The 27,676-nt window shown below is 40.1% G+C and overlaps 1 protein-coding gene across 1 annotated transcript in view; it reads right to left on the minus strand.

Annotated features, from left to right (window-relative positions):
- Window positions 1-2,841: 2,841 nt before the first annotated feature.
- dner (delta/notch-like EGF repeat containing) overlaps window positions 2,842-27,676 on the minus strand; it is a 259,011-nt gene continuing 234,176 nt past the window's right edge. Inside the window, exons 9-13 of the mRNA XM_028794644.2 lie at window positions 15,187-15,309; window positions 9,446-9,559; window positions 8,085-8,216; window positions 6,184-6,430; window positions 2,842-3,911 (exon numbers count right to left, since the gene is read on the minus strand). Of these exons, the coding sequence (XP_028650477.2) occupies window positions 3,800-3,911; window positions 6,184-6,430; window positions 8,085-8,216; window positions 9,446-9,559; window positions 15,187-15,309 (728 nt within the window). The 3' untranslated portion in view covers window positions 2,842-3,799. The remainder of the gene's footprint in view (window positions 3,912-6,183; window positions 6,431-8,084; window positions 8,217-9,445; window positions 9,560-15,186; window positions 15,310-27,676) is intronic.

A 27,676-nucleotide genomic window follows, 5' to 3' on the forward strand; every position in this document is an offset into this window, starting at 1 on the left:
CTTACCACAGGGGCGCAATGCTGCCCCGAATTCAAATTCAAACCAGGGTCTACTGCTCACTCAAGGAGTGCCACACAGCTCCTTTCATAAGAAAACAGCTTCATAATAATTGCTAACTTGAACCCATACACAGTCATTTTCAGCTACTTGTAGGGTCTCGGTCTAATACAAGGGTAGATAATCAGCATCCTGCGACGCCACAGTGGCAACTCCATTATCTTCATCAGTGGCTAATCTGTTCTTGGCTTAATTAGCCTTCTTGTTTATTTCTTACTTTATTTGTGACAGCATGGCTGCTTGAGGTTATGTTTGTTTTTTTGGTTTTTTTTAACATTGGCACTGACATGTTCTAGCTGTGCTCCGTCTTTTTAGAATGAGGCTGAAGATGTTTAGGTAGAATAATGTTCAGTTTTGGTTGAGAAAACCTGCTTTGCGCAGGCATACATCCATTAGTGCTAGTGTCTTATCAGCATCACATCTCAACTACTTTTAAAATGGGAATCCACAAATCAAGAGGATACATCAGGGAATCAAATCATGTGATGTAAATACCTTTAAAAATAATACAAATATATAGTAATAAGCTTTAAAAAACAAAAATGTCACAAAGGCTCTCACATTCTCTTTATTCTTTTATCCAGTATTTTTCTCAAACCTTTAACATGTATCAATAAGGTAGTTACACTAAAGAATCAAAATAAAGAAAACTATACCATGTTATCTACATTTTTAAAATATCGAAATGCACTTGTTATTGAGTATTGTAAAAAATGATCATTGAAGTGGACTGCTTTATCAAAACCATCTTGACTGCTGCAATTTTGGGTATTTGGGCCTGACTAACATTTAGCCACAAAAGACAGCACTGTGTGCTCATCCAGCCTACTTTGATAAGAATGTCATAAACACACAGTTCTTTGTGGTTGTGTGTAATCATGCCATACATCAGTTAATCAGTGTTAAATATAATAGTTTCCTTTCCCTGTACACATCAAAATATGAGTGGATATATGAATCCTATGCAATGCTGCACAGTGACCCAGTAAACAGAACTGTTGTCTGTCTCACAGACCCCATTCCAGGACACTGTTTGGGGAGAGTGTTCATGTTTTCCTTGTCTCTGTGAGGGTGTTTACCTGGATACAATAGTTTTGCTCCCACAAAAGTGTGTGTGTTAGAGTAATTGTGCTTTGCAACCTGTCAGGCACCCTGCCCAAAGTTCTGTTCCGTGCTGCAGGGATAGGCAGAAGCTCTGTATCTGGACATGTGTCCTAGAAAATGGAGAGATGAATGCAACATATGTAACAATACCCTATTTGTTTCCAAGAACTTACTCTGCAAACTGTTCCCATGCATCTATTATATTTTTTATTATACTTAAAAAACACATTCATACATCTATTTCTTCTGCTCAATTCTTGGAAAGGCTGGCCAGGAGATGACACCTAGGTCAGAAGCCATAGACACAATGCAGGAGGAAGCTCTAGAAAATTGCACGCCATAGCTGGACACTTACTCACATTCTGTTACGTCATAAAAGTGTGTCTTTTGGGGAAACAATCATGCAAACATCGAACCAGTACTTTACTTTGAGTGAAGAAGCTTCCTGCATCATGTAAGGATTACAATGTTCAGCATATACACAAGATTACACGTAAACCCACACAGCCTACAGTATCTATATCTGTAAAGTTGTTGGTAATAAGATGCATCACTTCTACCACACAAATAAAAGATTTATGGTTGGTTTAATGGACAGGTCCATGGTTCTAGGTGACTGTGACAAGATGTCATCTTGTCTGGATCACGAAATCTAATTCATACAGAATATAGTAATAGTTATAACCATAATAACTAAAACTGTTACCACTCCTTTACACTGTAATAACTGTTGTGGCCAGCTCCCCTTAACCCCAACACAGACAGGTTCAGATACAATTGTAAAAGCACAAGAGAGTTTATTTGTGGGAAACTTTTCCAATAAGTGTTTCCCACACTACAACCACAAGAACAATAAGCAAAGCATACAGCAATACTTTGTCTCTTTCCCTCTCTGTCTTTCTCTTTGTCTCAGCCTCCTCCACTCCTCCAGCCAGTGTTGTCCTCCAACTCTTGACTCTGGATCCTCAATGTGAGGAAGGCAGCTCCTTTTATCTCCCACCCGGGAATACGTCCAGTGCTCTGTAGACGTGGTCCAAAACCACATCTAGGGGAGGTGAAAGCCCCATGAAGTAGGGCTCCTCAATCTGGCAGCACCTGACAGGGCTGAGTCAAAGAACTCCTTGTTCCATTCTGCCCTGTTGGAACCCAAGTTACTACTGCAAACCAGGGGTACCATCCAGTGCTCTGGGGGGAGATAATGCCCTGTACATGCTCTAGCCCCCTAGTCTTTCCATTCCAAGGGCATCCCAGACAGGTAAGGGCATGGGCCATTCCTCACACTATGCAATTGAATGTACCTTAAGTCAAAAATCACTATGGCAGTAAGTAAATAGTTTTGGAAATGTAGAGTGTTTTATGATATGAACACCACAAAAGCTGATTTATTTAAACATAAAAAAAAAAAAAAAAATCAGTGAATTGCAGTGAATTCAAAGTGCAGTGCCCCCAAAGGTTTAGGGCTTGAGGCTTACTAGAGTAGGCCTTGCATACGCCACTTTGCCCTTGATCACGTTCAATCCCTTACCTTAACTCCATTGCAAGTTGCAAACACAGCGTCTTGGGCTCAGGCCCGGGAGTCACTTGCCTCCAAAATGTAACACTAAGTGAGTGTTAACCACCATTTGTTCTGTTGGTTAAGATCCTTTTATATATTCTTATGTATTACAGGCACCGCAACCCTTGTGACAATTTTGATCTTTATTACATCATTCAACATTAAGTTTAAGTACATGAGTTTAAAAAATATATTAAAGAAGGGCATCTGTCAAAACCTCAACAAGTTGCAAATCCAAAAAACAAGAACTGACCCCAAGAATAACACCACAGTCATATAAAACTACAGAAAAAACATACCTGTTACAAGAAGGTAAAACTACAGTAAAATGCACATGTTGAGCAAACCTGATGCAGAAACATCTCCTTAGCAGCGAATGATTAGATTAGCAAGCGTTTCATACTTTTTCAACAAACATCACTTCACTTTCATAGTGAATTAGGCCACCCGTTCTCCTTTACAGGATCATTAAAAACTCATTTCTCTAAGGCCAAAAAAAAAAAAAAACTTAAATCAAAGATAATATAGGCATTTAAAAAATGCAGAAATCATACCTACCCATGCACCAGTAAGATAAACCAATAATCACTTCTCTTAGTAAATGTACTGTGTAACAAATGCAGACATTAATACCACTACAAGTTTTTGGTAACCTGAATAGATCTACACACACTGTCTTTTTTCTTTTCTTTCTACATTTTCTTTAATTCTACAGCTGGAGCTGCAAATATAGAACCTCACATATTACACGCTGAGCTAAAAACTAATTTGATACTTCTAATCAGCAGCAATTGATAATAATCATATTTGTAATAAATATGTTACCATTAACTAAATAAATGCACTTACCAGTATATGCAAACTAGTGCTGCATTAACATAGTAGCATCACATAATTTCACATTTAAAACGTATTTAATTATCAAATTTTATTTTCCCTTGTTTTTAGAAATACTTAAAAGGTAATTTAAACATAATTTAATGAACAGATTATATCTGACTACCTTATACAGTATGTGGACCTCATACATAATAGTATACAATGTTTCCTTGTTTCATCTTCTTCCACTCACACCAGATAATATTACAAATCTTTTGTTTTAATTAACGTGACTAAAGGCTTGTCATCTGGACTGTAGTCTTCATATGTTATTGGAGTAGCATCATACATAGCTGGTCTGGATTTCTTACCAAACCTGAAAAAAGAGAAAAAGACACTGTTTACTGCTAATTTCGACATGAACATCATATATTGTACACACAACCAATATGTCAGATTTTATGGGTGTTGTCGGACATCCCGTGAGCACGAGAGTACAAACTTAAAGAATGAATTAATGCAAGACAATCCTACCTACTGTACTTATGAACTTGAATGTGAGGTGCAGCACTTTACTAGAAAGTATTTGGGCTTTAAAAGGAGTCTAGCCTGGTAATTTGAGGACATTCTGTTTTACTGGCAAGTAGGTACTGGATGTATCTTATTTCATTGCAGACAAGAGTTCCATGTCTACAATATATAAAGCAGTCACACATGCTGGAGTTTCAATGTAATTGTCCAAATATACTTAGAATGCAACCGATGGAGTCATTGGAGCTAACTACCTTGCATCACAAGCTGATAAGTACAATTTTAAAATACAGTATAAATAGTGACAGTCTGGGTTAGCTCCATGTTTTATTCGGGAGCATCTTGAACCCGAACCGTCGATAGTCATGAATTGAGATGAGCTGGGCAAATGAAGACACACACACACAGCAAGGGGTAGGTGTCCAAGTGTTATGTGTATTTACTAAAAACAGTCCAAATAGTGCAGTGCTCCATCTATAATAAAGTCAATAAATAAATAAATAATCCATAAAAGCAGTGTATGTGGAGGTTAAAATCCATCAAAAAAATATATTCTGTAAAAACGTGGTTAAAACTCATGGGCAGGAAACAGTCTTTTAGAAACTCACAAGCCTTTCTGCATTCTATAACCGACGTCTCCTCTGCTTACCCCACACATGATCCAGCAGACAGAGGAGACGTCCTGCCGACAGGTACAGCCAACCTTTTTCCGAGGCTCAGGTCCCTGCTGTCCCACAGGCTGCCTGCAGGGCACCACACCAAACCATGCTCCTTCATTTCCTGCTGCCATCCCTTGGTCTTATGTGGGAGCTCCCTACAAGCATTGGGTCACTCCAGTTACTCCATAAAAAACGCTCAACTGGAGTGGCCCTCTTCATGCCCGAGCATCAGCCCCAGGCTCCCCTAAGGGCTCTCCTCCCAGCTGCCTGCCTCCACTCCTCTGCACCCCAGGATCTTCTGATTCTACCCTATTCATTCTCTCTCTCCTCCTTAACCTCCGTCTGGCTCTGTTTGACAGCATGAAGCCCAGTAAAGAACAGTAAGCTTTCAGTTGACTTTTTGGGGAAACTTGTTCTTTTCTTTTTTTCTTTTATGAATACCAATATACCTGAAATAAAATTAAACTCTGGAGCACACGCAAAGATTAATTACTATAGATGCAATATTAATGACTGGCCAAATATTAGAGTTCATTTTAATAAGTCTTCCATTTCTTTATTTATGTATTTATTTTTTTAAGCATTTTATTGATTTTATTAAAATCAAATAATATTCCATACAAGCAAGTCAAGTTTTAACAAATCTAGGTTCGAAACAAATCAACCCCCACCCATGAGAAAGAGAGCTACGCCAGCAGAGTAAAACTTTAAACTAGTAAAAATAAGTAAATAGATAAATTAATAAAAATTAAAAAGAATAAAAAAGAGGGGAGAGAATCTGCTTCCTTAGTTTAAATGCTTATTCTAAAATGCTATCGATTAGATCCTGCCATGTTTTGAAAACGTTTTGAACAGATCCTCTAAGTGCAAATTAGATTTTTTTCCCATTTCAGATAGTATATAACATCAGTTTCCCACTGACTTAAAAGAGGAGAGTTAGGATTCTTCCAGTTGAGCAAGATAAGATAAGTCTTCCATATCTTTAGCTGTGGTATTTATCACATATTTTGTCTTGTTTTGTGCAATAATTATTAAATAGCTGGATGTTTAATTGTGTGTTCAGTACTGCTTACTGGAAAATAATACATTTCATCATGTGGGCAATAAGGTTATTGAATCTAGCTTCAGTATTTATTTCACTGATCTACAGTATCTACCTATCTGCAATACTCTGTCATTTAGTTCAAATGAAGCCTGATAACAGAAAGAATAACTGGATTGTAGAGGGATATATAATTATAATAAGTATATACTGTAATTTATTACAAGTTTCTTTTGCAGCTAACAGAACGTCCATTGAAGGCTGATTCAGTGCTGTACATTTTTTCACACAGAGAACATCATAAACCATGGAAATGTGTTTTCTTGGCACTTGTTACTTTCAGACACATTGGACACACTAAAGAGGTTTTCGTAATTGTCCAGCCCAGAGGAAGAAGGATCTAAAATATCAAGTACCTTGCATGTCGAATGGAGGCAATTGCATTGCTAAATTCGCTGTCAATGCTCCTGCAGTTGTAGAACTCTTCATAGGCTGACCGGGATGAGCCTTGGTACTCAATACGACTGATGCGGCATATTCCCACAATAAGAATAATCAGCATAAGAACAAAAGCCACACACAGAGCACCGATGATGATATACAGGGAATGTCGAGGCATGTTGCTTAATGTTTCTGCTGTCCGAGAAGATTTCAACTGCAGATCTACAGAAGAACAAATCAAAAAACATTTATTTATTCTTATACAATTTCTTGTATTAGGAATTTGTTAGTTTTCGCATACCCCTTGGGGTCAGAGCACAGGGTCAGCCATTGTACAGCACCCCTGGAGAAATTACAGGTTAAGGGTCTTGCTCAAGGGCCCAGCAGAGTAGGATCTCTTTTGGCAGTGACGGGGATCTACAGATCCTTAGCCTCAGAGCCACCACTCCACCCCAAAGGTGGTGTATTTATGAAGGTGTCCTTAATATAACTTCTATTTGTAGACTTTTGTTCAACATATCTAATTTTACATACAATAGAATACCACATGGTCTATTAAAATCATACAGTAAGACTAATAGTATAACTAAGGTATCTTAATATTTCATCCAGGCAGTTTTTAAATGTTGTCAGTTTCCACACCTCATTTTCAGGACGAGGTAGATTTCTCCCAAGGCTATTTGTGTAAAACAAAGTTCTTTCTTCTGTTCCTTCTTTAGATTACTTTTCTTTATTTTCCACCAGACTGAATAATTCACTATATAGCTGGAGGTGTTTTACCGGAGTAATTCTAGATCGACGCCTTTAAGAATTTCAAAGATCTGAATTAGGTGCTTACCTACCCTTCTCTGTTCAAGGTTAATGAGACTTAGTTCCATTTGCCTTTCAGCATTTTTCATTCAAAGGAAAAATCAATTTACTCTTCTCTACACACCTTCTAGTGTGGCAGTTGGCCCTTTTCTGCATGCTGACTACGAGTGCACAAAATACTCCAAATTGGCTTCACTGGAAGATGACTAAGTTACACAATCAGTTATATGGTTATATGGTCTACAAGGTTCTGTTGTTTGGGTATTTTATGGCTTATGTCCTTTTCCCTTTATGAGCTCACAATACAGGAATTATTTTTTCCTTTACTAGGGGGCTTCGCCCCCTGCTCACTTTGCTCACCGAGACCCCCCCCTCCCCCTCCCGATGGCAACACGAATTAGATGATCTACAAGTCTCCAACTTAAAGTTTAAATCCGAACAATATATTCAATCTCTTTTGGCTGTTCCGTTATTTCACCGAGTGATAATTTCTGTTTGTTTGCAATAATGCAATCTTTACTATCATTTTTTGGAGACTTTAGAATTTTCGTACTTCCATTATTTCTAACCTTCTCTGCATGTGTATCGCACCAACGTTTTTGAATTCTTTGTGACGTTCTACTTTGTCATCTACTCTTTGTCTTGCGGGATGTGAAAGTGTCTCTCTGAGAAAGTCATGTCTCGTCTCTCTGAAAAAGTGTTGTCTCATCCCAAGATTTTTTTATATAATAGAGAGATTTGTTATATCTGCACACAAAGAGCAAGTATGAGTTCACATCCCGGGTCCTCCCTGAATGGAGCAATTTGAATAGTGAGAAAAAGCACTATATAAATGTAAAGAATTATTAATACATTCCTTACAATCATATACGTGCAGCAGGTGTGCAAGTTGCCTACCAGGTTTGCCAATATGGTAGAAACTGCTGGGGTGGCACCATTCAGGAACTACATGTCTAAATTTTAAATTAATTCTGATTCAATTTTTAATCAATGTTTCCATCCCTACCCATGGAATTCATGGCAATAATATTATGTATTATGTGTATTGAAGATCCAAATAACTTACGTATTTCACAGTTGGGTCCAACCCATCCCTGGGGACAGTGACAAATGTAGCTCTTTGGTTGGTCCACACACGTCCCACCATGATGGCATGGATTGCTTTCACATTCATTTATGTCAATTTCACAGTCATCACCTGTTTAGAAAAGATAGATGGAGTGCCTTAATTTAAGGACATGATAAAAAAGCCACATGGCAAAGTTAACTGTTTTATCATTATTGTTTTACTGCAGAGAACAACATGGAATAATGCAGGCCATACAGTAAATGATGCTGTGCATAGAGAATCCATTATTGTTGTGAAATGTATTCTCATTGACTCTTCTTACCTAACTTTTCCTTCATTACATGATATCAGAAACAATCTTCCGAGAAACCAACACTGAACAGAGTAGTAGTCTATTACAGGTACACTCACTCATATCTGAACAACCAACACATATCTGTTACTTTATTATTCATAGCCATGCTGCTAGGCGTCCTGTTCAGGTTCTTGTTCTCTCTCAGTTTGATAATAGTTACTCTCTCCTGTCATGGCTCTCACCTGATGTTTTCTGTTCTTTGCTTACTCTCTAACCTTGTGCTTTGTTCATTTTTCTACTTCCTTCCCGTTGCTGCTAGTATCCTTTTCAAAACTGATCGTAAACTCCACTATCATTGCTTAGGCCTAACTCTGCTGTGCAGATGAGCTAAAATGTTTTCTGTTGCTCAGCTCTTGGTCTCAAGATGTTTTCAGTTTTCTTTGTAAATGTGAGTTTTCAAGAGAACATGAAATAGAAAACTGAGAATTGTTTGAACCTAGAAATAGGCAAATGAAACTGTACGAAAAAATATTAAGCTAAGCAAAACAGTTGCAATAAACCCACTTAGTCCTGAACAAGACTGAGAAAGAGAATGAAGGCCTGGACTCAGTGAAGACTGGTTAAAGCTTAGGAATCATGTGTGTGTTTATAGTCCAACCATCATTACACATCATTTTGTTCTGCTTTGCTCTGTCTCAACAAATGGCATACCCATGTGTTTCTGTAAGAATGCTATCTTAGCCAATAGGTTTAAATAAACAGTAGATGTTCATTCTGGAGTATTGCCTCCCTGTACACATATGGTTGTGCCTAAGGCCTACAGATGCTGAGGTTCAATCTAATGCAGTAACTCCAAGTTGCTCAGAAAAAAAACTGACAGCTCTGGGATTCATTCTTAACTAAAACGATCCTCTCCCCTATTTTCATAACATAGCTGAAATAGTGAATATTACAAATAAACAATTTTCCAAGAGTGGTATACCCAATAAAATGTCCTGCTTCCACTTATATGCCATTTACAGTTCATGAAATGGATATCCTTTCCCACACCACTACAATTTACCTGTAAATCCCAATGGACACAAACAGGTTGCATTTAGTCCTTCACTTTCACATTTTCCTCCATTCTGGCATGTTACATTAACACAGGGGTCTTTGTAGAGCTCACAGTGTTTGCCTGAAGTTTGAAAATAAAATACAATGTTAAGTTAGAAATATACTGCAAGGACACTTATGAAGCAGAGCCGATCTGAGTCAGACTATGTGCCAACACCTTGGTAGAGTACACTCATACACACATCAACACCAAGCCAATTTCCAATTTCCAATTACAGATTAACCTAAAAACAGTATCTTTGGACTGAGGGAGGAAATGCAAGCATCAGTACATATCAGACTTTAAACCAAATGGATCCTGGGTCAATCACGATCTCCCTGATACTGTGTGACTCTCCATTAATCACTTAACCTTCTACTTTTCAACTGTTAAAGTATTGTAAATAATGATAATGTATTCTGTTCTTGTCTTTAACCAATGCCTCTTACATCAAAAAAAAATAATAAGTAGTAGCAGGCAACTTAAAGCACTAAATCATACTTACGGCATTGAAATTATGGATCAAAACAAGGATTAAGCATTGTAAGATGCCTTGCCATCAACAATTACTAAATGTACAGCATAACATCAGCTTATATGTTTCTTTAACAGATGATCTGAGTGCAGCATTTTTATTCATCTATTATTATTTTTGTGCCTGTGTTAAATATAGGAAGACATGCCAAAGGGATGCTGTTTGAGGCTGCTAATGTTTATGAGTCAGAAGCGTAAGCCAGCTACACAGCTAAATAGGCCCAGTCACTTAACTGAGGAAAGCATGAAAGAAGGGAATTCATGCTGATCAAAAGGTACTGGAAAGCAACCTTAGTTTTCTGTATTTTAGGATGGCGATTCTTATTTAAGAAGTGGGAGTGGATTCTTTTGGCAGACTACCAATAGTTTGCTTTTCAAAGTGAAATTCAGCATTTCTCCTTGTTTTCTACATCCATGTAAAATGAAACTTTTCATTTATATTCAGCGTGTGAGGTCTGCACAAGAACATGCCAGATACATTAAAATACATTAAATTGCACACAAGCAAGTTGCCTTTATGACCTGGCTAGGTTCATCTTCCACTTGTCTAAGAATTCCAAGCCACCATTCCTAATTTACCTTGACCAAAGATTCAAGACTCAAATCCACAGATGGTCAACATTTTCTAAATTTATCACTTATCCAGTTAAGTTCATTCTATGTATTATGTTCTTAAACTGGATGTATTCAAGGTATAAGAATCCTTTAACAAAAAGATACTCCAGGTAATGTCAGTATTCTCTATACTATAAATTGTATTGCAAGCCTTTCATGGATGAACTTGAAGGAACACCAGAGAGGGATTTGGGGGTTTCACCACAGCTTACTGGTTAGTGTGATTGTTTTGGGGACAACAACTGAGAAGAACTCTTTTTGAACCTGTCACCAACACTCTGACAATTCCTCCTTTCATTTTCTGGACTTCAGAGTCCTGAAGACATCTCCACAACTCATCAGACTTGATGACCAGAACAGTAGCTTTTCATTGTTGTGCCAGATAGCAGTTTTGTTGTTTTTTTCCCCTGGCTTTGCAATTGGACAAATAAATGTGTGGTTTTTGTGCAGACCTAATACAATATGGAGAAGCAGACCAGACAGTGATTATAACATTCTCAAAAAAGAGATTGTAGCCCACCATTATGTCAGCTCTCTTGTACAGTCCAGCCTGTGCTGTGAGTAAAAATATAATTATTCCAAATCTGTCAAAGCCCAGGTACTTTTTTATGGGAGTAAATGACTAAGTGGCCAGAGCCAAGATTGTGCAGTTAGTAGTGGTGGAATATTTATTTCATTCTCTCCGAGACCTCTTTCTCCTGGTGGTGCAACATCATTCACTGAGGAATATGGAAGACCTGATCAATTTGATCAATTACCACAGAGAGACACTACCTGAAAGAAGTTCCTGGGGCAAGCAACAATCGAGAGAAAAGAGAGGCCAGGACAGGGACTGGAGTACTCAAAGATGAAGAAATCTCATGTTCATGAATCACCAAACCAAAGCACAGATGTGCCTAGGGACCTCTGGCATAGGGAATGTCATCATGTCATCATGTCATTGTCTACTGTCCCAGCATCTGAGCTCATGGGAAATGGTACTGTGCACAAGCAGTGCATTCCCTTAAGTCTAGCCCTTGGTATGATATGATAGTGGTGAATGGGTTTAGACACACAACACCACTATTAGACACTAGGAGCATTGTGTCCTTTGTTGCTGTCCAAGAAATGCCCTCATAATGAGCAGATAAAACTAAAACCATGAGCCTTACTTACATGCATCCACAGAAACTTCAGGCCTCTGTCTATGGCTTTGGTAACAAGTACCTACAGAGGCCAAACCCGACACATAAGGCGGTGTCTTTGCTGAGTCCTACTTGTAAATTCTGTGGATAGACTGGATAAATATGAAAAGTAATGCACAGTAGTGGATACTACATGCTGGTGCAGAATACAAAAAAGGCTTGTGAACTCTGCACAAGGTGTGTTTGGCCAGGAAGAGGAAGTCTAAAGGAGTAGCAATTCAAATTGACCCTCAGTATGTCTGCTCCAGATGCATCCAGGATTCCTGACCTTTTTGATTCTCCCCAAGAGTAGCAAAATTTATAATCTTTTTTTAAAAAGAGAATAGTAGAATGGTGATTTTTTGAAGAATGCTAGAAACTCAAGAACATATCATAGAGTCTCCATTTCATGTTGGACATTCATTATTTTATAAAAGTGAATAACCTTCCTGCCAACACAAACAATTTACATTTATATAGCACTTTTCTCACTACTCAAAGCACTCTCCACACAGGGAGGACCCAGGAAGCGAACCCACAATCTCCTTACTGCAAAGCAGCAGCACTACCACTGCACCACCTGTGAGGATATAATGCCTGATAACAGTTGGCAGAAAAGACCCCCAGAGGTGCTTCTTAGCAGACAGTGGTGTAATGAGCATGTAGCTAAAAGTGCTCCAAGACAGCACCTCATGGAGGGGATAGAAGGTATTTTTATGATGGCATCCGATTTTGACACCATCCTCTTTTTCTACAACAGCTTCCAATGTGTCATGGGTTCATCCTGTCATGGAGCAGGCTCTCTTGATAAATTTATTCAAGTATTGTGCTTCTTTTGAGTTTAAGTTGCTTCCCCAGGAGACCACAGCACAGAAAGCACACTGGCTACTATGGACTGGCAAAACAATTCCAGAAGCTTGCTGCACACATCAAAAGACCTGAGTCTCCTTAGCAAGTACAGTCTGCTATGGCCCTTCTTACACAGTGCCACTGTGCTGTCAGACCAGTCCAGTTTGTTGTTTTTATACACTCCCAGGTACTCGTAGCTCTGCACCACTTCCATGTCCTCCCCCTGAAAGGTGTATGGTGTCTGAGGCTGTTTGGCACACTGGAAGTCCACCACCATCTCTTTCGCCTTGCTGATGTTGACTTGCAGGTTGTTGTCCCTGAACCACAAGATGAAGTCCTCCACAACCTTCCTGTACTCTGACTTGTCTCCATTATTAATGCAGCTTATGATGAAAATTTCTATAGATGGCAAGTGCTGGTATTGTGCTGGTATTGTGCTGGAAATATGATGTGTAGAGGGTGAACAGGAAGGGAGACAGGACAGTTCCCTGAGGTGCTCCAGTATTATACACCACTATTTCTGACACACAGTCCCTCAGTCTCACAAACTGCTGTCTGTTGGTCAGGTAGTCCATTATCCAGGAGACCATGGGGGCATCAAAATACAGAGCCTTGAGATTTTCCCCAGTCGATGAAGCAAAATAATGCTAAAAGCACTGGAAAAGTCAAACATTATCCTGACTGTGGTGTCAGCTTTGTCCAAGTGGGAGTAAGCTCTGAGGAGCATACAGATGAGAGTGTCTTCCACACCCCTACCTGTATGTGTCTGATAGGAAAACTGTGAGGATCCAGTTGTTCAGAAACCAGGGGCTGTAGCTGTTTGAGGACCAGCCTTTCAAAGGTTTTCATGATGTATGAAGTAAGAGCAACTGGTCTGAAGTCCCTGGGATCACTGGAACGCACTTTCATTTGCACCAGGACCACACAGGATGTTTTCCACAGCTGGATAACTTTCTGCAAATTCAGGGTAAGGGAGGACTGGTGTTGTAGGAACCCACAGACCTGGCTAGCACATGTTTTCAGAACCCTGGGGCTGATTCAATCCGGCCCTGAAGCCTTGTTTATGCAAAGTTTTCCCAGTTCTCTCCTCACTTTACTTCATCAGCAGAGACACAAAGTCCATAGAGTGTAGCGAAGCTGGAGACCACAGGTGTGATGTCGTTGTGGGGGAAAGTTTTGCAGGGTGCAGATGGCAGTTGGGATTCTAGAACTTCCTCAGCTCGCTCACAGAGGCTAGCAGTGTTTGGAGAGGGCTGTACTGAAAAGAATGAGTCAAACCTGTTCAAGAACTGGTTCAGATCATTAGATCTGCTCTTGTTCCATTCCTCACTTACAGCCTGTGTGGTGCCAGTGATAGTCCTCAACCTATTTCACACTTCCTTCATGTTGTGCTGTTGTAACTTGTGTTCAAGTTTGTCTCTGTAGTGAGCTTTCCCCTTTCCGAGCTGCTTCTTCAGTTGTGACTACATCTGCTTTATTTCATCTTTATCTTCAGATCTGATGGCTCTCTTCTTCCTGTTCAATAGGGCTTTCAAGTCTTTTGTGATCTATGGCTTGATGTTGAGGAAACAGTGCACTGGACTATGTTGTCCACACAGAACTTGATGTACAGTAGTCTGTGGTACAATGGCAGAGTCTGTCTATGTCCTGGCTATGTGACTCACAAAGCATGTCCCTGTCAGTGTTTTCCAAGGCAACCTTCAGAGCCACTTCAGCCTCTGTTGTCCATTCCTGCACGGTCCTGGTGGTGGCTGGCAGCTGCTGGACAATGGGTTTATATGTGGGTATGAGCTGAACCAAATTATGGTCTGAACGGCCTAAAGGTGGCAAAGCAACAGAGTTACATGCTCCTTGAAAATTGGCATACAATAAGTCCAGGGTCCTTTTTTCTCTAGTTTTACAGTCCACAAACTGGTAAAAATATGATATAGTCTAGCAAATGTTCCCTGGTAAATTCCCGCCTTCGGAATTCCTTTGGCTAAAATGTAAGTATTTAATCATGGGTAAAATTTAAGTCTAATTACTGAGTAGTGATTGTTTTGTGCCAGATGCTGAAAGAAAGTTTGCTCACAGTAAAGAAATATTTACTTGCAAACTTCTGCCGTCATTATCATTTTTTTTCTTTCATTTCTAGCAGTGCTAAAAGGAGGAGGTTGTTTTTCTCTAATAAAACTGTGCTTGCGCAAAGAAAACCGAAATAAAGTAAATACCACTGCTGAAGCCTAATCTATAAATATAATATTAACTCTGGTGTTTCTCAGTTAAAGCAAGACCCCAAGGGGCTTGTGGTGAGCAACTGTGTACTTGGGACACCACAATTGCGTCAGCCTTACCCCTGAGCTCCTGTTCAACATGTGGTAACCTCCTCAGATCCGGGGCAATTCCATTAACATAAACAAACAGAGTTTGAGTTGACAGAGACTGATGGCACTGTTTGTTTGTTCAAGCTGCATGTTTGCAGAAAATCCAAACATCCAAGACCCTTACCCCCTTTCTCCCCAACCCAGGACATCTCTATTACACACTGTTCTTAGCAACAAAGCTTACCTTCATACTCAGGAGTGCACAGGCATTCATAATCATTTACCAGATCCTTGCATGTCCCCGAATTCTGGCAAGGAGTGGAGAGACACTCATTGTATTCTTCCTCACAGTATAATCCATGGTATCCTATTGCAAAATAAACACATTGAAAGATATTAAGTTGTAGTAAAAACAAAAGTTGAGATTTAGTATTTATTGTTAAAGAATGTGACAGAAACAGAAATGCCTTACAACTTAGACAACATTAGAAGACTTACCCAGTGGACAAGCAAACACACATCACCATTGTATTATTTAAGAAATCAACTTTTATTTATCAGAGCATCTTTCACAGGATGCATAGCAAATAACAAAGCAAAGCAAAATAACACTACAATATACAGTCCAGAAAAATATAAATCACAATACAAAAACTGTATGCATCTCCAATAACTCTAGTATAGACAGACAAATATTATTTAGTTAATTATGCTAGAGATCATATCAGGTGCTACAGTAGATTAATAAAAGACATCCAGTATTATATCATGTGGGGTGCCAGTAGGGTACAAATCGTGCCCAGCATTTAAATGATTTTTAAAAGAAATATAGTTGGCAGTACTGTATGAATAAAATGAATGACAAAAGAAATAAGTGGCCTTGTATGTGCCCCAGTAATTTGTTGGAATGTTTCTTTATATGCACTTTTTCATTTGCAGTGGTACCCTTCATTAACTGGAAAAACAGCCTTCTTAAAAGCTAAAACTCGTCTTAATTTATACATTCACATTTCTCCTCTTTGCCACTCCTCTTAATTTATGGTGCCACTCTTCTTATTGCTGCCAGCCTTTTAATCTACAATACCATCTCCTTTATTTTTCCAGCATCCCTATTCTCAAAATGCCTCTCATCAAAATCTGTGTAACAGTTCTTTTAAATGCTGCCAACCTTCCAGTTGAGTTATGAAGATTTAAAAGGGACTGTAAATAAGGTCATGGCAGAAGGCACAAAACTGCTTCTTTCTTCTGTATAAATATATACCTACTTGAAGCAACAATTTGTAAACATATTTTTAAGGGAAAAGTACCTCAAGAAGTCTTTTAGTTTAAAAAAATGACTTGCATTTATAACTGGAAGCTCCTTCATGGAAGCCAGATTTCAGCATGGCCATGGATTTCTGGGTTAAATTGTGAAACTTTTAATGTGGCACAAACTGTGACAATGTTTTAAATGTGGGGTGTATAAGTGGTCCTTCAGTGTAGGTAGAACAGTTTTACATTTTTCTATCAACATTTTGGGGGCAGTAGCATGAGAACAGGAGATGCCATCAGAAATAAGTATTTCAGGATGACTGGCACCATTCTGGGCACTAGCCTAGACACAATAGTGGCAGTAGTAGAGTGAAGGGTGCAGGCTAAGCTGTCGGCCATCATAGACAAAGTCTCCTACACACTACATGACACCCTGGTGACCATGTGCTGTACCTCTATCCTAAGAATAGTCCATTTAAACATAACTTTCATTATATTAATTTTAACCATTTACTGCATTTTCAATTTAAACAATGTCAAAATGACCAGAAATGACTCGTGCAATATTCCCTAGTATAAGAGCTGCTTCCTTAATTGTATAAAAAGTTTTTAGTAAAAAAAAAAAATCAAAACATAGTTATGGTCAACTTAATATTAAATACTAAAGTAGTCCATCATTAGCTTAAAGGAAGGAAATAATTATCATTCAAGTCTTTAATTACTTAAATGAATGTCTAATGATAACTGTCATGGTTTATGTAAATTGGTTTAATAGTGCATTGTTTTTATTGTAGCCGGTCACAGCCCTCACTTTAAATTGCTGATGATAGTTATCATTTGTTGTTTGAGAAAACAAATTATACCTCTAGGAGGATAGAGTAGAACTTTTCTGGAAGATGTGGAACTTTTCTTGTAACATTTTAAAGAAGACTTTTGCAATGACATTTATTCCTTTTCTATGCTACCTGAATATTTTGCAGTCAGTGTGGTGTTAGGTTTTAAGGCTTTGGACTTCAAACCCTGTGGCTGTGTGTTCAAATCCCGCCATTGACACTGTGTGACCATGAGCTGCCTGCTTTCCAATTGGAAAACCAGAAGAAATGTAAACAATTGTATGATAAATGTTATAAGTCACCTTGAATAAAGACATCCATCCAAATAAATAAACGTAAATAATTAGTTTAAGTAGTGTAATATAGGCGCTATATAGCGCCCGGCCCGGCACAGACTTACTCAGAGGCACGTGTAAAACAAACAGTTTCTTTATTTTTCTTCAACTTAGTCTTCCCCGTAATCCCTCCAGCCACAACACAGTCCCACAAGCACTTAATATATCACACACAATACTTCTCTCCACCTTGGCACCACCACTCCTCCCAGGCAACCTCGTCCTCTTCCTCCCAATTCTGGCTCCTGAGTGGTGGATGCTGACCCTTTTTATAGCCCACCCGGAAGTACTCCAGGTGCTTGATCACCTGCGGCTAATTGTACCTCCGGGTGGGGCTGCAGAGATGTCCAGGTGGGTTCCTGGCTCCATGCAGCACCCCCTGGCGGCCACCCCAGCTCCCCACAGGGTTGTGGAGAACTCCATCTCCCAGGAAACCCTGCGGGAAACTGAGGCACCATCGTCAGCCAGGGAGGCTGCCACCAAGCGTCCCGGGGGAAGTAGTGAGATGTCCATAGCTGCTCCCCCGGAACATATACAGAAGGGGCGTCCCGGCCAGGCATGGAACCCGGCCGCCTGTCACAGTAGACAGTATTAAAATCTTGGTAATATTGTAAGTGTAGAGTTTTAGGAATGCTGTGTGTGTTGCTTGACTGTGCCTGTTTTTGCTGATAAGAGATAAGACCAGGTTTAAATCAAAGGTTTGACTTCTTTCAAAAATCATATGAGCCATTTAAGTTGTTTCTAAGTTATACAAGCATGTCGGCACTATAGTCTCTTCTGGTGTCAGAATCACAAGCTTAAAAGTGGTCGATTTTGGAATAGTATAGCTTTATAAGATCAGACAAAGTGAAACCCACTGCAGAGATTTCAAGAACCAGACAAGTGCCCCCTGCACCACCAGCATACACGTTAAATGTATTACTGGTCTTCAGCTGCTTATAGAACTACAGGACGATTTAGGCTGTATGGTGTGAATCACTTTCATTTATGGCACTCACTATTTTAATACCGTTTAAAGATTAAAAGTTATTAAGCTTGCTTTCATTCTTGCACTTTTCACTCTATTCTATTGTCAAGGGCTAGGAACCAAGTCCCCTTATAAATTAGACCAATCAGAGGTGAGGGAGGATGTTCCTACCAGCAGGATACCTGGGTGAAGTTTGGAGCAGTTACACTGACAGAAGCTGGTGGACGGTAGTCCCGAGTGCAAATGTAAATGTCCAAAAGGCTGGTAAGTGTAAGAAAAGGAAGAAAGAGTATCAACAGAGGTTGGACATTATGCTGTTGGGACCACATTAAAAAGATTCTTCGCAAGCAGGAGGGATTATGTTTTGAGGAGAGAGAGTGTTCCCAAGAGTCCTTCCATGATTAAACATACCACAATTTAAACATGTTTTATAAGTTTTTATGCTATTTTTCATGATCCATTATGAATGAAAAGCCAAAAGTGGCATTGTGCATTTTCAGTGCTTGGACACTGACTCACTTCCCAGGTGAAGTGGCCAAACATAACAACATAAGAAATTTGCCAAATGAGGGTTGGACCATTCAGTCCATCAAGTCAATTTTTCTAGCTAATAGCTACATTGTACCAATATTTTATCCAGATTTTTCTTAAGGGTTGTCAAGGATTCTGCTTCAGGTAGATGTCTCAGTAGTTTGTTCCAGAGTCCCACAACTCTCTGAGTAAAGAAATGCTTCCTGGTTTCAGTTTTAAATGCACTTCCCTTTAACTTCCTCTCATGTCTGTGAGTACGTGATTCGCTCTTAAGCCAAAAGAATGTTGCTGGGTCTACTTTATCAATGCCTTTAAGGATTTTAAATACTTTGACTATGTCCCCACACAGTCTCCTCTGCTCCTGACTAAACAGGTTTAATTCTCTGAGTCTGTTGGAGTAGGACTTGTCCTTAAGTCCTGGGACGCATTTGGTTGCTCTCCTTTGCACAGCTTCAAGTGCTGCTATGTCTTTCTTGTACCGTGGTGACCAGAATTGCACACAACACTCCATATGTGGTTTTACCAGTGCATTCTATACTTTCAGCATAATGTTCCTTGACTTACATTTAACAGTTTTTATAATATAACCTAACATTTTATTTGCCTTTTCAATTGCTTCTATGCATTGCTTAGTCAATGAAAATCCTTTTCAGAGATTGTTTCCTGTATGACAGTTGTGGAGCATGACTGGGTCCCAAGCCTGGCCGGGACGCCCCTTCTGCTTATGTTCCGGGGGAGCAGCCATGGGCTCCTTAGTACCTCCCCCGGGACGCTTGGTGGCAGCCTCCCTGGCTGACGATGGTGCCTCAGTTTCCTTCAGGGTTCCATGGGAGATGGAGTTCTGTACAACCCTGTGGGGATCTGGGGTGGCCGCCAGGGGGTGCTGCATGGATCCCAGAGCCAACCTGGACAACTCTACAGCCCTGCCCGGAAGTGCAATTAGGAACAGGTGATCAAGCACCTGGAGCACTTCCAGGTGGGCTATAAAAAGGACTGGCAACCACCACTCAGGGACAGAATCGGGAGGAAGAGAATGAGGTTGCCTGGGAGGAGTGGTGGTGCCAGAAGAAGGGTTGTGATTTGTGTTGTGCTTAGTACTTGGGACTGTGTTGTGGCTGGGGGGTTCACGGGGAAGACGTGCCCTCCAGCTGAAGAAAGAAATTAAGTCTTTGTGTTTCTACACGTGCCTCTGTGTAAGTCTGTGCTGGGTCGGGCGCTATACGGCATCCTTTTCACACAGTGTTGCCCATCTTGTATTTATATTTTTGCCCATGTGTAGCACTTTGCACTTTTCTACATTAAACTGCATTTTCCAGATATTCATCCAGTTCTGAATGTTATCCAGGTCTTTTTGAATTATTTTTGCTGCTTCCTCAGTGTCTGCCATCCCTCCAGTTTTAGAGGTATCTGTGATTCTGACAAGTTTACTAACTATACCAGAATCAATGAATTTAATATAAATCAGAAAAGGTAATGGTTCAAGGACAGATCCCTGATGGGCTCCACTGATGACATCGCTGCATGTGGAGCATTCTCCTATTATTTGTACTCTTTGTCTCCTGCTGGTTAACCAAGTAGATCCAGTTTAGTAGGCTACCTCAGATGCCTACAGCTTGTAGTTTCAGAACTAATCTTTGGTGTGGGACTGTATCAAAGACTTTTTGAATGTCTAGGTAAATTATGTTGTATGCTTTGTTTTTGTCAACTATTCCGGTTGTTTCTTCAAAAAAATCTAAAATATTGGTTTGACATGACCTTGCTCTAATAAACCCATGCTGGTTGCAATTTAGAATGTTGTTTTCATTTAGGTAATTTTCTAATTTCTTTCTTATTATGGTTTCCAAAATTTTCCTGGTGCCCTGCCCAGGTATTTATTCCTGCCTTGTGCCCTGCGCTGGCTGGGATTGGCTCCAGCAGACCCCTGTGACCTTGTGTTAGGATATAGCAGGTTGGACAATGACTAATTTTGCATGGCACAGAAGTAAGACCAATTGGTCTGTAATTACTAGAATCCATTTTGTCTCCCTTCTTGAAGACTGGAGTCACATTTTCAACATTCCAGTCCTCAGGTACTTTTTGAAGTGACTGCTGAAATATGCCTAATAAGGGTTTGTAGATGACGTGTTTCATTTATTTTAATACAATTGGTAAGTTCCCAATCAGGTCCAGGGGTTTTATTAGTCTTCAGCATATTGAGGACTTGAAGCACATATGACTCTTCTATTTTAAAATCTATGAAAATTAAAATATGCAAGCTTTTGAGGCAACTCAGGCCCCTTCTTTAGGCAAGATGTAAGATGTAATGATTACATCTTGCCTGAAGAAGGGGCCTGAGTTGTCTCAAAAGCTTGCATATTGTAATCTTTTTAGTTAGCCAATAAAAGATGTCATTTTGCTTGACTTCTCACTACATCCATAGTGGCTAACACGGTACAACACCTTAGTACTATAAAATCTATGAACTCAAAGTGGCCCCCTTCAGGCCATAAGCCTCATAATTCTTGGCCAACTGCATTACAGGGACCTGCCTTATTGATTTGTGGTGGCAAAACCTGGCACAGCAGCGTGACAGGATTTACATGCTCCGTGCAGGCACACAGAAGCTCTGCTTCCTCCTGCAATGAGGAAAAGGAGGCTCAAGCAAGGAGCAAAGACAGCGAAAGGCCAGGTATATGCCATCGTCAGTGGCAAGGGAGCCAGCATGGGGAGCGATACTTCTAGTTGGAATAACAAAGCTCCAGATGATGGACTCCAGAAGGATGTAGGTGACGGATGCAGGATCACTACAATCTGCAAATGTTTTACGTCCCTTGCATGCACTTACCTCCTAGATGGAGAAAGCCCGGATGCCTGTTTGTGGCTGACATACCTCCCCAGGGAAGATGACGATGGTGCAAGCTCAGATGGCTTGAGCAATGGAGACCTCACCATGCTGTTTGCCCAGGAGGGCCATGAGACCTGCCGTGAGAACCCAGGGAGTGTCTGAAGCAGATGGTGGCCCTTGAAGTGCATGGAGCCTCACCAAACAGACAGGATCTCACAAAGTGGGAGGAATAAGTGGATACCTGAACTGTTTTCCCCAGAGCAGGTAAGGGGTTAGGAGGAATGTGCCGAGATCCCACTAGCATTAATGGAGGTGGGGCCGGCTGGCCAGGCATGGGCTTTATGGCTCACTGCTGGTAGATGAGGAGGAGCAAAGCCCAGGTCAACCACTTGCCAAAACAACTGACTGTGTTTTCATTGTACAGGAGCTACAATGCGTGCTCTAGCACGTATGGGATGTTTTACAGGTGGCTAGTCTGTTGAAAAAGATGATTGAGGGCCTGGAGAGGAGAGCTGAGGTGCTCTTGAAGACTTAGATTTAGAGCAGGACTCTCTGTCCAGGTGAATTCTGCAGTACTGGGGGGGTGTCACTGGTACCGTACAGAAAAGAGGGATGCAGAGATAAAGGGCCCCAGGAAATAAATAATTTTGGTGCCAAGTAGCCACAACCCCTACAGTTGAGAAGAGTGTGATGATCAATCGTCCAATGGTGAAGGAGTAAGAACAAAGGCTGGATGAGACCAGCCCCCTACCAAACCGGCGGCAGTCGCATGAAAGTCAAAGGTGGGGATACAGACAGAGCGGGGTCTCTCTTTATCTCATAGAGACACCCAGACTGTCGCCATACCCCGGAGGAGAAAGGAGATCCATGAAAAGAAGACCAGGTCTCCTAACACGGGAGTGCGTGAGCCCGTGTGCTTACGTGGGTCGGAGGGCTATCCTCCAGCGTCACAGAGGGTCGAGACAAGCTCAGCTGAGCATGGGGAGGGGCAGGAATTTTGTCTTGTTTTCACACTTGCAGGTCACAAGCTCCAGGAGGAAGGTGGCACTGTTATGTGTGCTGTTGGACAGGACTTGGCTGGAGACACCGCCCATACACATCAACGGGAGATGCCAGAAGGCGGCGTCAGCACAGCATCTCCCCGTCATTCTATTGTTTTTATATTTCAGGGCAGAATCCTGGAAAGGGGCCATTTGGTGGACAGCTGGTGCCCTTGCCTGGCCGGGTCACCTTTGTAGTGGAAGGACTTGGGGAGAGAGCATGCACAAGGCATTAGCCTCCCTAGGTTGCTACTTCAAGGCACTTCAAGGATTCCCACAGGGCATGCTGGGACTTAGAATGTATGGGCTCAGCCCTGTTGGGTTCCAGGGGTGCCACGAGGGGAATCTGCATAGACTGAGGAACTCTACTTTGTCTGGCTCCCTCCCCACTCAGAAGTGCTTCTAGACCATGCTTACGGGACATCAGAAGTACACCCAGGTGTGACATAAAGCCTGCTACCGCAGCTCAGAGAGCCAGAGTCGGCAGGATGGAGACAAACCTTGCTGGGCAGAGAGGGGAAAAGAAGAAGAAAAAGAAAAGGGCATTACTGAGTGCTTGTGCGTTGTACTGTGATTGTGGTGTGGGAAACAATTGGTAGTGAAGAGTTTCCCATGAAAAACATAATAAAGCTTGTGTTGTACTTCCAGAACTTGTGCCTGTTTGTGTTAGCTATGGGGAGCTAGAGCACCTCCTTCAGGCCACAATAGATAGATAGATAGATAGATAGATAGATAGATAGATAGATAGATAGATAGATAGATAGATAGATAGATAGATAGATAGATAGATAGATAGATAGATAGATAGATAGATAGATAGATAGATAGATAGATAGATAGATAGATAACAAATGGAATGCTTATGATAAAATCACAAGAGAAGCACCACCTCCACCATATAATGGTGGTGTTTGGAATGACACAACAGATGGAACATTTTGTGCTGGCCTTTAACCCATGAACATAAGTGAAAAGAAACACTATTCATTATTTTTAATGTTGAGCAAATTGCCCTCTGATGACAGTGCTCAAGCTGTTGACCTGACTTACACAGTATTTGGCTTTGAAAGTTTTATGCTGGAGCAAAAACAAAACAGATTGTGCAAAGATATTGTCTTTGGTACTTGCCACTCCATGTTGTAAATAACCTAAAGAAAACATACCAAATGGATAATGGCATGTGCTGACAGATCCATAAATTACTTTAAATGTGCATATTTTTAAAGCATATTTTTTGCCTTGTACTTTATGTGTAAAACTATTCTAAGCAAACAATTCAAATTTTGCTCCTCTTTTCACCAATGTGTTATCAGGCAACTGAAAATTTTGATGAATTAATCATTTGTTATTCTGTCAGGTTATGCAGCACAAGTCAATGCCTTCATTTAAAAATTGAACGGGAAGCATTGGTATTTTAACTTTTGTAAAATACTGTAAATCATTATTATGATTAAAACTCAAATGAATTTCAGTATAGTCTGTTAAAATTATCTATAGATAGATAGATAGATAGATAGATACTTTATTAATCCCAATGGGAAATTCACAATAAGATAACCATGGCATTATAGTTGCTGCCAGAAAGAAGAGTGTTTCAAAATGAATGGATAGAATGACAAATAGTAATATTGCTGTAGCCAACAAAGTATAACATCGAGCTAAAATACAACCAGACCACAAAAATATAAAAAATATAGGTCTTATTGCACCTAATGAAGGTTTATAAAAGGACATACAAACACACAACAAAGTGATGCCTGCCTCTACTTTCCAGGCTTTAATAAACTGGTAGTTTACACCAAATGTCGAGACAGTGTAGCTGCACTGCTTAACCATATCCTTTCTGTGTTGCATGTATCCTTTTCTCTCTCTTTAAATTAGATGGTCTTTCATCCTGTTCACCCCATGCTCTCAGTTTTATGTGCTTCATTATTGGAAGTATTTCAAATGAAAAACAGAACTATATTCAAACTCAAGAGTTGTTTTTTTTACCTGTTTAGTAATATGATCTACTGGCTTTGATGGGAAAAACAGCTGGCCTGATCCCTGAATATTTCTACAGAGCTGTGCCCCACTATGTAGCCGCAGTCATACCACATGCAATATGGCTACAACCCTCCTAGTGTCTCGACTGTCATCAAATGCATTTGCCTGGCCAGAGATAATGATACAAAGATTCTGGCACTCATTTTTCCAGGGCAGTTACTGCATCTTTTGCTTCCTTGAGTAGTGCTTCTGATTCTTTAACTGTAAAACAATCCACTTTCTTGACTGGTACTAACTGCTTAAAGTGCATACTGGCTCATTAACCTTAAAGACAAAACCCACACCAAGCCATGCTAATTCCACTCATCCTGATGTCATATGCTTGTAAGAGGCCCTATGCAGAAAATATTTTGTGTATGCATCTTATCAACCATAACCATTATTAAAAGAAAATGTCTAGACAGCACCCCAAGGCCCAAGAGGCACCAAACAAATAATTCAAGTACATTCACATTTTAAACCCTGACTTTATATTTGTGAGTGTGAAGAATTAACGTCTGTTTTCAAATTGTACATTGCAAGCAGTCTAGGAAGCAATTAACTACAGTACCTTTGTTCAATGTAATTCTAAAGCATTGGCCTTGTGTCAGTTAAAAGGAAACACAGATGTGTGAAGATGTTGGGACCTGCACATGCTGCTACACATCATTAAAGACAGTGTGTCATACAGAGAAGTATCACAGGAAACAAGGCATGTCATCGGAGTATTGCTATAACCCATTAGTTCTTTTTTTTTGTCCACATTTACACAAGTGAAAAGTAAGGGAGACCTCTAGTGGAGATGTTGTAAACGGTAGTTTTGTAAGACCTTGGCTGGTAAGACAAGGATATTTTCCTTCTTGTGCCTTAAATATTTAGCACAATGACCCACTCAAGTCACTTAATCTAATAGTGCTCCAATCACAGGTTTAATTCAACCATAAATTAAATAATACATATACATTTAAACAAATGTATTTCATACATTTAAAAATACATTTGTTGCACAGTGGCACAATACCTGTCAGCCTATGTGGATGTTGCATATTTTTCTCATTCTGGACACCTGCTTATTCTAACAGTAAGAAAATGTTAGCAGGTGATCTGATGTCATCAGTTGAGTTCATTTTTGCATATTTTTGTGTTTCCCCTTTGAATGCTTGCCATATGATCTACAGCCGGTAGATTTTGTTCTACGTTATTGTTGTATAATGTTAGGTCCCAGCCACCTGGGATAAGTTTGCATGAACAGCAGGACCATTGATGGCTTTTCAAAGAAAAATGACAACATATCCACTGGCAACCAGATAGGTAATTCTGTAACGTAAACATGAGATCTAATTTAAAATCTGGAAACATTTTTCTTCGTAATCTGTAACCCAAATGGCGAATATATCATATTTATTGCAGTAGTGAATTTATTTTGTAGCTTAGCGCTGGTTACGTCAATAACAAACCTTACATTCAAAAATGAGCTTACCTGGTATCAGAAAAATCTGAGTTAAAGATCGATGATCAATTTTGTTATTGACCAGCAGCCATACCACATGTGCTTCAGAACAGGTCATCCACCTGAAGATAAGCATGTTTGGGTCCAGCCAGCACTTGGATGAGAGACCATCTAGAAAAAGCTTGGGTTGCTGCTGGAAGAGGTGTTGGTGAGACCAGCAGAACTGCTTACCCTGTTGTTTGTATGTGGATCACAATGCCCCAGCGCAGTGATGAGGACATTGTGTTGTAAACATGGCGCCGTCCTTAGGATGAGATGTAAAACCGAGGTCCTGACACACTGTGATTATAAAAGATCTGGGCATCTTTCGGAAAGTGTAGGGTGTATCCCGATATCCTGACTAAATTGCCCACCATGGCCTAGTCATTCTGGTCCCCTAATCATCCTCTGTTTCTAATTGGGTATCTCTTTCACCACTTCACCTTCTAACAGCTAATGTGTGGTGACTGTACAGGTGCAATAATGGCTGCCGCCGCATCATCCAGGTGGGTGCTGCACATCGGTGGTGGTTGAAATGATTCCCTTCTGTCTAAGTGTTTTTAACTAGCTAGAAAAGCTCTATACAAATATAATTAATTATCATTGTGGTATCTGACATAAAGTCATGTGGTTTGGAAATTTAGTTCTAGGGGCATGCTGAACTTTCAGCTATTCACTTGGTACAGAGCTGAAATTGATGGACACAACATGAGCTTAACAGACCAGAGCCTCTGTCCTGGTAATGCCTAGTGGTTTCCTTTGTCCTCCAACACAGCTTCCCTTGCATGTTGTGGGAGGATGGAGTACATGGAGGTTGAATGAAGGGTGTTCAAAGCCTTAATAGTAATAGTAACAATGAAGGACATTGACTGAAATTTGGTCAAGGCCACACATCACCTTGGTAAACACTCACTGTGGAGAAACACATTAAATAAGGGAGCCTTTCAAACAATGTTAGCAGGAACGCTTTGTCAGGGACTACTATTTTGAATATCATTTGTGTCAAGTTCCTACCCTAGCTGCAGTTCAAATTCATTTTTAATGTCTTTTTTGTTCATTTTGTGATTCTTTGACTTATATTGATTATGTTAATGTTACTTTTGTTGACTATGTGCATTATTCTTTGTTTTGAAATGTTATAATGTATAGAAATTGCCTATGTTATGTTCTGTGTTACTGGCCACCTGCCAATCACCACCAGAAACTGCTCTTCATCTTATAAATCTGGAGGGTCTCCCACAGTTCCTGGAGGTCCATTGTAAATAAACTAGGGAGATGGTGAGTGTATGTACTTATATTTATTGTAATTTTTGTGAGTTATTTGGATCTCTGATTTTTTGACATTTTGCTGTTTGTTTTTTTTCACCTTGCTTTTGGAATATGTACTGGGACTTGTCTGATTTGGATTGACTTCATGTTTCAGACAATTCCATTTTGCC

The sequence above is a fragment of the Erpetoichthys calabaricus genome, chromosome 2 (assembly GCF_900747795.2).
Source record: "Erpetoichthys calabaricus chromosome 2, fErpCal1.3, whole genome shotgun sequence".
In the NCBI taxonomy this organism is placed as follows: domain Eukaryota; kingdom Metazoa; phylum Chordata; class Cladistia; order Polypteriformes; family Polypteridae; genus Erpetoichthys; species Erpetoichthys calabaricus.